This window comes from Mytilus trossulus, chromosome 1, assembly GCF_036588685.1.
Source record: "Mytilus trossulus isolate FHL-02 chromosome 1, PNRI_Mtr1.1.1.hap1, whole genome shotgun sequence".
NCBI lineage: Eukaryota > Metazoa > Mollusca > Bivalvia > Mytilida > Mytilidae > Mytilus > Mytilus trossulus.
The window spans coordinates 101,111,665-101,125,927 of NC_086373.1; the positions used below are offsets into that span (position 1 = coordinate 101,111,665).

Consider the following 14,263-nt stretch of genomic DNA (forward strand, 5'->3'; position numbering starts at 1 on the left):
AACTTTAAGATACAACCAGTGCTCTTATTCCCATTTACAACACATAGGTAACAGCAACGAGGTCAAGAAATAAGTTAGAACTACTAACCATTTGTGAGGACCTAAATTAATCTCGTTTATGAGTGGTGTTCATATAGTTGTTAATATCTGTGTCATTTTGGTCTTTTGTGGACAGTTGTCTCATTGGCAATCATACCACATCTTCTTTTTATATATATATACTCTAAATCAGAAAAACCCATTATTGTAAATTTATTCATCATTATTTTTGTCATATTAATATTTGCTTCAAATAACTAATATCATAAGGCGATGTTGATTCGAAGCTTTCTAATAACATTTTGGTATTTATCCATCTCTGCTGCTCATACATAGCATAAAATATTTTTTTCAGTTATTGTAAAACTTTATTAAAACATTTAACACAATATAAATAATGAAATCAGATGGAAACTACTACAGTATATTGCATCAACAAAAAAAAAGCTTGTATCACAATGGAAAATAACTAACAATAATATGTGAAATGTTTTGTAATCTAGACTATGAGCTTTTTGTTGAGGTGTTGTTCTTTTTTGACAAAATAATGGCAACACATATATAATCTTTTAAAAAGAAGTACTACAGATTTTGTGAACACAGTCACAGATAACAAGTATAACTCAATAAGTTTTTCAACTACAATTCGTTTTCTATATATATGTCAAACTATGTATCTGAACAGAAAACAAACAAATATAGATGTCTTACAGAATTTTCGTGAATTTTTGTGAATGAATATACTAAGAGAGGAACAGTCAAACTCATAGATCTTCAATAAACTGACAACGCCATGGATAAAAAGGAAAACGACAAACAGACAAATGAAAGTATTCATGACACAACATAGAAAACTAAAGACTAAGCAACACGACCCCCTCCAAAAACTAGGACTTAGACTGATGATAATTTCAATGTTACTAGAAATTAAAAGAAACGTTATCAATGAATAATAGTTTTCTAGTATTGTTTTGCTAGTGTTAATTTAACAAAATGTTTATTTTAATAAATCTAAACAGTGGAATATTCCCTTGGTAGCCATTGGGCTGTAACAGAGTACATGTACGTCTAAAGAAGCTATAATCTTGATTTAAAAAATATGTTAACCGTGCCTTACTGACCAAGATAACGATGCGACAATTTAAAATATTTCGTCAGTGATCGTGCAGATCTAATTATTGTGACAATTCGAAACCTTATGAAAACGTTAAAAAGCTGATAAAAAAAAATTACATAAAGTACACAGGTTAATTTCGCTCACATTAATTGCACGTCAATTTATTCATGTGAATCTCACGTATAATTCACGTGAATTTCACCTCGAACGAGGTTATATGTGTATTTCACGTAAAATCAGTCGATGTGAATCTCATGTGAAACCCAAGTGAATTTTTCGATAAAATAATTCAAATAAAATCTTTTAAATTTTCAAGGTAAATTAAAATCATGGAAAATACCATTTAAAAAAAAAAGACGTAAAATTCATGCGAAACATTTCACGTGAGATTCATCTGAATCTCAATGCTAATGAAAATCACATGAACAATTTCATGTGAGTTTAATGTAAAACCTCGTTTAAGATGAACGTGAGCAAAGTTTGCCTGTATATATCCAAATCCGGACTACAAATCAGAGCTTTGAACGGAGAAATATAGTATATGAGATAAAATAATTATTTTCAAAAGAATATATTTACAATGCTAGTGACATTTAAAAAAATAAAAGATAGTTTTTCTTTGGTTTGGTGTTGCACGCATAAGCTGCACAGTACACCATGTCTAATATGCATTAATGAACGTGAACGAAAACATATATTACTTTTTTTCTAATGATAATGATGAATGATTGATGCTGTCAGTAATATTTATTTTAAAGTGCGTGCAAGTGACGTCACACCTCAAGAGCCTCGTTTTCGCAATATATTTTTGTAATTTATATGTCAGGGTAAATAAAATAAAAATATAGTTGACTTAAATATACAAAAGTGGTACCATATAGATGAATAAACTGTAACACAAACGTACTATATATTTATATAATATGCTGTAGCAAACTATAGCATTTTCAATATTTAAAAAGAATAAAAGACCCTATTAATTTAAATGATAAAAAAGCATATGAATGATAATTTAAGATTTATCAATTCCATTATCACTCGTTGATAAGTTGCAAGTTGACCAAATGAATATTCACATAACGACATGTCCTAAGTTATGTTGTTGTGCTGGATGATAACCATTAACTGGATTTCTATATTCCGATTCACACAATGGTACTTTCTCAAACGAAGTGCTCTGACTTGGTGAGACCTACAAAACAAAAAACGTTCATTGACGATTTTCTACATTACTCTTAAAATATTTATATAAACAAATTTGACCTAATATTTGAGAAGAAAAAACATTGCCATAATAGGAGAAACAAGATCTTTTATAAGGCACATTTGTACATTAAACGCATGGTATATATATGTAAATAATCATACCTTCGAAAATACACTTAAAATTAGTCAAAAAATGATTCAACAAATACTGCCGCGTGCAGAAACGAAAACAGTGGTACTTCAACATTGGGCTGAACCCTTTTCCACAAAGTGCACTCTCTAATAGTCTTTACAGTTACGTTTCTGAAAGCCTGTATAACAAGTACTACTCGGCTGAACGTTTTATTTACTGGTTTATCATTATAAATTCTACGAAATACCCTTTGTAATTCCACTGAGATAAAAATAGAATGGTTTGATTTACCAAAAAAAAACCACTTATACCTTTCAACGTGTACACTTGTTTTTTTCTTCAGGTTAGAAACCTCATTTGTAGTTAACTACAGTTATAATTGAAAACCAGGTTTAACCGACCATTTTCTACATTTGAAAATGCCTGTACCAAGTCAGGAATATGACAGTTTTTGTCCATTCGTTTTTAATGTGTTTTGTCATTTGATTTTGCCATGTTATTATGGACTTTCCGATTAGATTTTTCTCTGAGTCAAGTATTTTTGTAATTTTACTTTTTTCTAATGCAATTACAGATGTTAAGTGTTGACACCATTTATTTAATAGTCAGTTATCTACATACACAACTAAGTTCCTACGGAGAATTGTCTGTATTTGTTCATGACATTGTTTTTGTTCTCTTGAAATTTCGTTTGTGTTTTTTTATGTTGGCATAGGCCTGTTGCAAATTCTACCTTTCGAAATTTAACAACAACGTTTCGAGATCTTCAGTTTTTAAAACTAGTACAGTTCGTACTTGATACAACCTACTTAATGTTTTGATTCCAGTGGTACTTGTTGTTTAGTTTTTAAGTAAATGTACCATTCATACGCAGTACTCAAACATAGTTGAGACATATAAAAATAAACTGGATATGAAATTAATACGGTATGCGGAGCAAAACATTGCATGTACATACTATAAATCAAATTACCTTTGTTTTTACAATTTGTAATTTCTTCGCTTCAAACAATAGAACCAGGACTTCCAAAAGAATTAGTCCTGACAATGTACATACAATTACCACAAACGTCGTACTGTTGTAACAAGGACTGCTTTGTGAATCATCTAAATAAAAATAAACCGGCATCAGATCTTTTCATAATATCAAATATTCAATTCTTATTAAAAGATACCAAAGTTTCCGGTAATTGCCAGACATATACTTACCAATTTACAGTATATGCATACAGGAGATGATAAAATTCCTTTCGTATAGTTCCAGTGCCGTAATGGATTATCATTACAAGGAATTATTAGTACATGAAATATGTCCCTAAAAGAATTAGCTCAAGGGATATCACACTGAAAGTAAAAAGAAAATTAACCACACAAACACTCTGCAATTTGTGACAGATTTAAACAAACAAATTAGAATGCATTCTCGGTATAAGCTCAATACGTGTCAATGTAATGTCGTTTTTTAAGATAGAAATCTTAGTATACCTACGGTACCGGACTCACCTTTCAAACTCTCAAGTTGTCATGAATCGTCACGTCAAAAGCTTGGCAAGTTACATCTTTCTAGCTGTTTGATGTGCATATCAGAAAGGGCTTTTATTTTCTCTGTCAGATGTATATAACATACAGGGTAAAATCTATTTGAAGTCATATGCTATTATGTTCTTTTACATACCATTGTTTTGGTTCTATAAATTCTGGCCGCAACGATAATTACTAACTGAGGATGCCTTACTATCATAATGCCAACAAATATGTATTGACATGAACTATCATTTATACAGCCATAATTATAAAAGATTTTTTATCATCAAAATAGAACATACAACTGGAGGGTGATTATGTTTCAAGAATGAGAAAAGTATTGTCAAAACTTACGCAGTGAATTGTCTGAATATGGATTATTGACTGTTAATTGTAACTGAGTAAATATTTGCTCAGCATTCTTGTCATCTACAGCTCGTTTCTTTCTGTTACTACATATGTTCTAAAACAATAGATTGTTTATACAATTATTACTTCAAATGAAACAAGAAACAAGAAATGAACTTAGACAAAACTACAAAATGAACTTAGAAATTCGAAATGGACATACAAAAGTGTGTACGTGTTTTGGAATGTTCATAGGTAATACGTTTGGTTTGGCGTACGCAAATTTCAAATGTTACCCTGAGGGGCACCTCAAACCCCCAGTTTTATTTTTCTTGGTGTTGCTTATTATTTGTTTTCCTTTTTTGTAAAGTGATTTATAATAAAAATTGACAAAGGAAATGGGGAATGTGTCAAAGCGACAACAATCCGACCAGAAAGCAGACAACAGCCGAAGACCACCAATGGGTCTTCAATGTAGCGAGAAAATCTCGCACCCGTAAACTTGTTTTTTTTTGTCGCCTTCTGTTTTTTAAAGTCACTCCAGCTTGTCGTTAACGTTTGCAATTTGAATGTCCACATGGTATTACATGTACATCATCTTTGAAGAAGGGATTCTGCAATTGTTATCAATGTTGTGATATGATGATTATATATAAATTATAGAAATACAATGCATCAATCATTTCGAGAAGGGTAAAGATATATTTGATCGGTTCTTAGACAGCAATTAGAAACTGCATATTTAGGGAAAGTAATTGCTAAGTATCTTTCTTTTGAACATTAGGAATTTTAAATAACGGCACTTCTTAACAAAGACCTAAGTCAGGGACATGTTGTTCAGTAGTTTGAGTTTGTTGATGTAGGTATTTTTTTTGATATAGACTATACCGTTGGTTTTCCTGTTTGAAATGTTTTACAATAGTAATTTCAGGGCCCTTTGAAGCTTGCTGAGAACCAATACTCATTGTTAAATGCCGTACTTTGACGTGTGATAGTTACAACCAATGAAATGTTGATTTTGCAATAATAGTTTTTGTCTAATTTTTACATATTCTTTTTTTCTAGATATTCACTTTGACCAGTAATGAATAATTTACGATGGAATAATATGCCAATCTAGAGACGTTTGCCTGTTCACACATTGGTGTCAATATAATGAAATTGTTTGCGACTGTGTTACAAGTGAAAGGATTAGCTAACTATCAAGCCGGGTTTAATGCACTATTTTCTACATAGGTTAATACCTGTACCAAATCAGGAATATGCTCACATACTTTGATGTGTTTAATGTTTTGATTTTTCCATTTGGTTAGGAACTTTCCGATTTGAATTTCCATAAAAGTTTGGTATATACATGAAAATGTTTCCTTTTGTCCTGTCGATGCATCGTCATTTTAGAGTTCATGTATTTCCCACAAGTTATGTTTTTTTTTCTATGATTTTTATGGTCTAAATTGATTTACAAGATTTTAACATCGGTTAACTACTGCTGTTTTTTTGTTTTTACAAGGTAAACACTAACCTTAAAACAATCTAAAGTGAAGCAGTATTCTATGTCCACACGGAAATATAAAAATCCAACAGTATCCACAACAAAACTGGCGATTTCAAACAATGGAGAATACGCTATAAATGGTGATGTTCCATCTGAATCGGTTGTAAATGGCCCAGACACTTCTAATACGTTTTGTGAATGATTCACAGGGCAGCTGTAGATGAAGAAATAAATTAAGACATAACATACAATAGTGTATGTAAATTGCGTAAATTAAGCTATAAAGGGCATGTCAAATGTGAAACGATCCAATACCTGATACAAGGTAAACCAATTAATAAAGAATACAAATTGCAGACAACCACTAAATATGATGATCTAGGCTAAGTATAGCTATAGCAAAAATGTTATATCATAAACATGTTTGTAAGCACTTAGCAATATGCATGATGTTGTAAAAACAATTTGATGATTTAACTTTTAAAAGTAATCTTTCCTTTTTATTTACAGCACCAACACTACATAATTCGTGCTGTGGGTCATGCAAATGAATACCTGTCGTAATCAAATTAATATGCATTTTCCTCATTGTCAAGATAATGGAATGTTATGCGACTGTCAAGTGAGAGAATTAGTAAGCTATAAAAAAATTTAATACAACCATTTTCGACCTAGGAAAATGCATTCACCAAGTTATGAACATGTCGGTTGTTATACATTAGATAGATATGTTTGAGCTTTTGATTTTGCAAATTGATTAGGGGGTTTTCGTTTTGATTTTCCTCGGAGTTCGGTATATTTGTAATTTTACTTTTTGTGCGTAAAAACCTATTCCTTGTTCAAACAGCTGATGTTCATTATATATATAGGAAAAGAAATAAATACCATTAAATCTTACCGTTAACTCCGTTTGGTGCCTATTGAAAATTTAACTTTATTTAAACGGCCTTTTGTTCTTCCAAACATTGAGTTACAGTTTATGGCAATGAGGAAGATTGTATTTGTTAAACACATCATTAGCAGTGCCTGTACGTTTGTACATGAGCAGGAAAAAAATGAACAACATTTGAACAAATTTTAAAGTCATCGAGATCGAATATGTATCTCTACTTAATTTTTTTAATTTAAAATAAAAACTATATCTTACCCATCTGAATCCATCATTGTTCTATTCAGTTGAAAATTATTCGTCGGAGAAACTATCAACCCCAATAAACGAGCTCCTATGATATCCACGTTTTCTGCTTAACAATAAACAAAAAGATTGTAATATTCATTCAATTATAATGAATAAAGTCGTGTCATCGACAGTGTTCTAAGGTTTGTCTTAAGATATGTCGTAGGACATTATCGTAGGTGGGGCATAAAAAAGAATATATACAAAAATAATAGGATGTAAGAATGTTACATCATGTTTGCTCACATATTAAGCTTACACTTAAATCTTATTTTTAAAATATTTCCCATCAAATAAAAGGAAGAAAATATAGAATGAAAAAAATAGTCATTTAAAATAAATACTATTTATACCGTTAAATTGTGTACATACATGCATATACAGTAAAATATATGTTTAGTTATAAATAATTAGTTGAGACGGAATCAAAGTGCCAAACTGTTTTCTAATTACAAAGGAGCATATCGTGCAATCATATAATACATACTCAGGATATAGATTACAAACTGATTTTTTTGTTTTGTACTGGTTTACCGTAACCCTACACATTAAGTAAGAAAAAGAAGTCCGAATTTTTCAGACACATACATATTACAAAGCATGATGGCGGAAGCCAAGTGTTTTTGTTTGAAATTGAACGATCAGAATTAATTTTAGTAAAGATGTTAAATACTACCTTATAACGTCTTATAGAATATATTTGATTTTTAAAGTACCTTTAACATACCCTTTGCCCCGGTAAAAGTTAAGGCAAACTTTAGTTTGACCTTATCACCAATATTAACAAGACCAACTATATCTGTCAAATCAGGAGACACCAATGTCAGTTTTGTTACGAGAGAGCTTCCAGTTAAAGATATTTTCTCTATATTTCTGAAATATTGGGTAAAATAAGTTATAAAGTATAAGATTATAAATCTAGATTTTGATTTCAGAGGCAAATTTTCGAATACACATATTTTGCTTTTTAAATATATAATCTAACGCTGGTTAAAGGGAAAGGGTAACGTTTTCCTTGTTTAATAATAATAAAAAAATAGAATCGATCTTAAATTAGATTTTACATAAATAAACGTAGGTTAAACAATTGTCGTGTAGGTGCAACTTGGGTACTCTCACGTTACCGTTGCGAATGTGCGAGTTTGCACTGGTGACGTCATGATTTTCCTTTCAAAATTGAATAAAACCTGTTACAGAATTCAATAACCTTATAAGTAGAAAACAAAATTTTATATGCTTCATTATGGAATAAATCGTTTGTCCTTCTGCTTAAATCTAATTTTACAGATATTTTAATGATGTGATCGACTGAATTGTTGCTGAACATAAACACAATCAGTCAAACCAAACTAAGTATTATGTACAAATCGGCTACCAAAAATATTATACAGTTTTTTTTATTGTAAAATGTAAGCCTTAAGAAAAATTAATACCCGACTTTGACGGTCCCAATGGTACTGCTTTTTATACTGGATTCACATCTGATAGTAAACAATCTGTCACTGTCGGATGTCAAACCTTCACTTGCAAAAGCTTTTATTTTAACAGCATACATATCGTCAATCTACAAAAGTAAAACATAAACAATAATAGAAATGGAAACGAAATATATCTAATAAATGTTTCATTGCTTGTATAAAAATTCGTAAAACAGACACCAGCACTGATGAATATTGAGTTCAAATTTTAGGTCAATGGTACGTACAGTCATGAAGTAACTGAAGCTACCACAGATACATGGATATCACTTTTCTCAGATGTAACTTATGGTCAAAAATTAAATGAAGCTACCACAGATACATGGATGACACTTTTCTCAGATGTAACTTATGGTAAGGAATTAAATGAAGCTACCACAGATACATGGATATCACTTTTTCTCAGAGAAAAACCTCTCTACCTATAGGTAAATTTCATTACAGTTTATATATTTTCTACTGCTTCTCCAGAAACAAGCCACGTTGGTGTGGATTAATAATTGTACATTTGCAATGATAATCCATGTCATTTTTAAAGCTAATTCAATTAATATGACTTACAAACAAGATTCCGCATGGCGATGACGGACTGATTTGCTCATGCGATGTCGTATTAACCGTCATGCGCATGTGGTAAACATTACTGGAAAAATCATATTCAGGACTGCAATCCGGAAGTAATGTGTTGTCTGTTGCATTCTGGGCATACACGTAATTTATAGGTTCTCCTCCTCGATCAAGTTGGAAATCAATATGAAGGAGGTCGTCAGATTGGATATCAGCTAAACAGTAATATCCGACTAGAAAACAATGTTGAAGGAACTCAAGGTTATGTTAATTTTACTCATTGAGCAATGTACTGAGAAGGTGTTTTGTAACTGCCGTAAATTTTAAAACATGTATGATCAGTTAATTAAAGTAAAAACGATACAGAACATAACTTTGACAAAATTGAACATGTTGAATGTGGATCTTTTTAGTTTGAAAGAATATTTTTTACCTACCTACCTTCATATTTGTGGTCAAATCCTAATATCTATAAACTTGAGCAACTGTTTAATACATCTAATATTGTAAAATTAGAAAAACTACAAAGTTATAAATGTGAAAGTCAGTCCTCCAAGTTAATGTTATTGTAATGTTCACACATGCGTTTAATAATTGTACCTTATAGTTATGAATATGTATGTTCTCTAAAACTATGTAATTGAAGTTATATGAGAAATGAAGTATTCGTATTCGTATTCGGCAATGCATGAACAATCCGTCAATTAATGTGTGACATGACGTGATATGATAAATAAATAGATATCTCATGTAAGAGCAATCTGTTCTAATAATGTAAATCAAAATTGCTGTCATATCAGAATATTTCTGTAATCTGAATTAAAATATTTAATATTTATAATTTTTGTTAATATTAGAACACACCCATGATATCGCGGGTCCGTGACTGAATTAAAGTATATAACTATGCGTAAGCCTTATTTCAGTATTGAGATTATCATCTGATAAAGTCATGTCAATTATAAGATGCACAGTTCTGGTAATATTAATTATTTGGAAAACCAAAGGTCCTAGAATGGAGTATTCTTTAATAAATAGCTTTGTCCTATAATAGTTATAATTTAAGTTAAATTCTTTGATTCGCTGTTTTACGTCATGCCCGCTTACTAATTGAAAACTGTACCTATACGCTTTATTAATTTAAATCCAGATTATTAGTATTCGTATTGTCATCTTAGAAAGTCTTACTGATTAAAATACTACAATAGGGAACAACTTGACAATGATTGAATTTAGTAGTGTCAACCCTGTGATTATGACCCGTGTTAAAAAATCAGAAATTCACCATTTGGTAGTGCGCCTGTCAGCTGATAAGATAAGGTTCGTACGGTACTCGTCCGTTTCGTTTCCGTTCTGTTTCCATTACGTGTCCGTTATACATCCGTTGGAGGTCTGGAAGATAAATTCGCCAACGGACTTCTACCGGACGTTTAACTGATAAAACTGATGAGAAACGGACCTCTACCAGACGTATAATGGATAAAACGGACGATGAACGGATCTGAAATGGACATATGCCAATTGAAAATGTCGCGTCAGAAATGCAAATAATTGGTATGTCAGATTTCTTAAGGTTTATGAATTCTTATATTCATAATCGATGTTAGAGATTAAGTACGTTTTCACAATCAAGCAGGGACATTATTCAGGCCAGACACTGCCCTTTGGCGGAATTTTGAAGAACAAACCAAACCCAATTACACAAAAACATTTTGAATATTTATGCGATTAACATGTACTATATTTTCGCTTTTGATTTTTTCGTATATCTTGTTCATCCGTTTTATTCGGTACGCTTCCGTTAGGTGTCCGTTTTATGCGTTACTCGTACGTTGGATGTACGTTCGACATCCGTTATGTCCGGAACGTGTCCATTTCTCGTACGTTGCATATCCGTTGTGGGTCCGTTATGCATCCGTTACACGTCCGTTTTATTCGGTCAGTACATCAACGGACTCTCAAAGGATAACAATTTTGTCAACGGACAACTTTTATATTCATCCGTTAGGCGTCCGTTCGTGCTACCCGGTAAGGTGTGACCGAGGCTTTAAAGACTTTTAAAAATAAAATAAAACAATATAAAATTTATTCTATTATAAGAGCGACAATATGTTTAGATTTATACAATTTCATTGAAGTATGATTGTATTTTTAAAAACTCGTAAACATCATCAACGAGTCAAGAAAGTGTATAAATAAACCTTTTACATTACCATTTTGTTCACTTCTGGCAATCTTTATCTAGAAATAAAGGAAGATTCCAAGTTATATTGGTGAATAAAATATACAGAATACTTAAATAACCTGAAATTAATATAAACGTATAAAAGACCGTTTCGATTTCTATCATTTAAAAAACACTTAGAGGTAAACATACTATTATTTTAACCAATTTAATCAGTGGTACATACTGATTCTTATGTTTTGCCCTAGCATTTCCTTTCAGGATACAACAATTATGTGAATAAAACAAAATCATAATTCTAATTTAAAAAAGAAATATTGATTGGCTAAAATCTTTATTCTTACCTGTACTTGAATACTGATTGTTATATACAACCACCGTATAAACTAAAAGAAAAAATAACAAGTTTAATTATATCATTTTGTAACTAGCTAGTTATTAAAGGTACCAAGTTTATAATTGAATACGCGAGACGCACGTTCCGTCCACATAAAACTCATTAGTGACACTCAGATAAAAAAAAATATAATACCAAAACAAGTACAAAGTAAAAAAGCATTGAGGACCACAAATTCCAAAACGTTGTGCCAAATACGGGTAAGGTAATCTATTTCTGGGATAAGAAGTATTACGAAAAAATCATACTTTTTTAAACAGGTAATTTCTTAAAATGACAATATAATTGAAATTGAAAAGTGCTGACTATTGGTCTCTTAAACGAGTTATTTTTGATTGCATGGTAACCACAGAATTAGTGATAAATCAATTAATTCAACTATAATCTACAATATAGGAGATGTGGTATGAATAACAAAATTAAAATTATTCCGCTATAAAAGGCGGGCGCATTGCATTTGCGCTATTTCTCTAATCCAATTACATCCGATCTTTCATTTGCGTCAGAAGGTTATATATCATTTGTTCCATTTCACAGGTAATACGGGTAACATATAACGGAAAAGCTAAATATTCATTGCTGTATCATGGATAGGATTTGTATCTACAGTATTTCTCCTGGATATTTGTTCATACTCATTTCTAATAGAAATTAGATTTATAAAGTTTAAAACTTGCAAAGCCAGAATAACAACTGATAAGGACAAAATTTTCACTGAATTATACTGTATAATGCTTAAAACTGGGTTGCAATTTTAATTCTGTTAACATATGTTCAAAGTAAAAGAACTAGGCTTAAACGAAGATTTAACAACCTTTTATGGTTATATGATGACTGATAGCTGAGGAATATGTTTAATTATGCAAACAATTGGCATTTAAAGTCTTTGATACTATTAACCTGCATTTTCTTGTAACATTGGCGCAAATGAAAGGTTTCATTTATGGCGAAGAAAAAAAAAGTTATTTATTGGAGAAAACTGACTGTACAATTATAATTTATGTATGCAAGTGTGTATGCAATTTTGCCTTGTCCATTAATTATGAATATCTAGTAATACAAAGGTTCTCATAGTTTCTGTAAGTGATACAGCTTTCACTGTTCTGGTAAATAATTTATTTCGGAGTGTTCAGACTTTATTGTATTTGTAGGTGTTGGATGGAAGAAAAATGTACACTCAGTACAATAAAGGGTTTACTATATTATACAAATAGTTATCGAAGGTACCAGGATTAAAATTTAGTACGTCTACATAAGACTCATTAGTGACGCTCATCTAAAAATATTTATAAAGCCAAGCAAGTACGAAGTTGAAGAGCATTGAGGATTCAAAATTTCAAAAAGTTGTGCCAAATACGGCTAAGGTAATCTATTTGTGGGATAAGAAAATCCTTAGTTTTTCAAAACAAATCAAAGTTTTGTAAACATTCATAAGAATGACCACATAATTGATATTCATGTCAACACCTAAGTGCTGACTACTGGGCTGGTGATACCGGACGAAACGTTCACCAGCAGTGGCATCGACCCAGTGGTGCAAATAGTTATCAAAGGTACCAGGATTATAAGTACGCTAGACACTTGCCGATTGTTAAACCCGTAAAATCTAATTACCATTTGTTGACTGTTTTGTTGTTATGTCGTTGAATTGCCTATTTGTGTATACTCCCACATATTTTAATCATGTAATTCATGCAATATGTTCTATGCGACTTTATAAGAAATTTCATTTATTTTATGAAGACGATGTGAGGTTTACCCATTTACCTCACAATGTGTCAACATTATGTTCATTAAAATTTGATATACTATTTCAGATAACCCGATAACTTTAACCATCAATGTTTCTTTTGATCAATCAACAAATTTCTACATTTAAATTAATTCTAAAAATATAATGAAATATTATCATTATAAAAGTTGTTTTATGTTTCATGTCCTTTCATAGTTCTTTCTCATTTCACTTGATCAAAAACTTCACTGAAGTTAAAGATTTTAATCTTTTAGAACATATGTGCAACAAAATTCTGATGCCGGTAATCCTAAACTATTAAATTGCAATAATTTGTCAAAAATAAAATCATGAAAGAAATATGAACATATTTGAAGAATACAAATAACTAGCAGTGCTGTGTTACATATTTGTCTGTGCGTTCCTACATTTATTAGTCAAAGTCTTTCAGCTCGAAAAGACGATTTTACCGATGGAAAATGTATTCAAAGTAAACAATTGCACATGTACTCAAAATTTAATCACATTTACGTAAAACAATTTAAAATAAGTATTTTACTTACAAACATGGTTTATTATCAAGATTCAGTCCAGTTTTGATGTTATGAGCTAATGTCGCTTTTCATTTGTAGTTTTGTTAACCAGTGAAAATTGCTGTTATTAAAAAGGGCGGGGACTTTAAATAGCATGAGTGAACAGTACATTATGAAAGCGATTCGACTTTCCATCACCATTTATTTTAATATTTTGTTTCTCATATATATTAAAAAACCTCTTTCATCATAATTCCCTGAATAAAAATCTGACAAAATAACTTTAAATCATATAATTTTTTAAAAAGTGTTCGCTGCTCGTGTTTCAAAAT

At 30.9% G+C, this 14,263-nt stretch overlaps 1 protein-coding gene across 3 annotated transcripts; it reads right to left on the reverse strand.

Moving 5' to 3' along the window:
• Positions 1-2,056: 2,056 nt before the first annotated feature.
• LOC134693940 (uncharacterized) lies at positions 2,057-14,035 on the reverse strand. 3 transcript variants are annotated; one of them, XM_063554903.1, is made up of 11 exons: positions 13,962-14,028; positions 11,614-11,655; positions 11,298-11,325; positions 9,079-9,317; positions 8,473-8,603; positions 7,767-7,912; positions 7,010-7,106; positions 5,890-6,076; positions 4,374-4,482; positions 3,469-3,602; positions 2,057-2,348 (listed from the first exon to the last, which is right to left on the reverse strand). In XM_063554903.1, exons 1-11 carry the CDS (start codon positions 13,965-13,967, stop codon positions 2,229-2,231), a joined length of 1,239 nt encoding a protein of 412 aa, XP_063410973.1. In that variant the 5' UTR covers positions 13,968-14,028; the 3' UTR covers positions 2,057-2,228. The 3 variants fall into 3 exon arrangements, with proteins under 3 accessions (XP_063410973.1, XP_063410981.1, XP_063410991.1); XM_063554911.1 differs by having other exon boundaries at positions 7,010-7,103; positions 13,962-14,026; XM_063554921.1 differs by lacking the exons at positions 2,057-2,348; positions 3,469-3,602 and adding an exon at positions 3,627-3,839 and having other exon boundaries at positions 13,962-14,035.
• Between the last annotated feature and the right edge of the window lie 228 nt (positions 14,036-14,263).

What these genes read in the sequence shown, in the direction of transcription:
- LOC134693940 (XM_063554903.1), bottom strand. An exon ending in TGCCAGAAGTGAACAAAATG is followed by an intron (nt 9,318 to 11,297) that starts GTAATGTAAAAG and finishes ATTGTTTTCTAG; the next exon opens with TCGGATATTACTGTTTAGCT. An exon ending in ATTGGGACCGTCAAAGTCGG is followed by an intron (nt 7,913 to 8,472) that starts GTATTAATTTTT and finishes CCAATATTTCAG; the next exon opens with AAATATAGAGAAAATATCTT.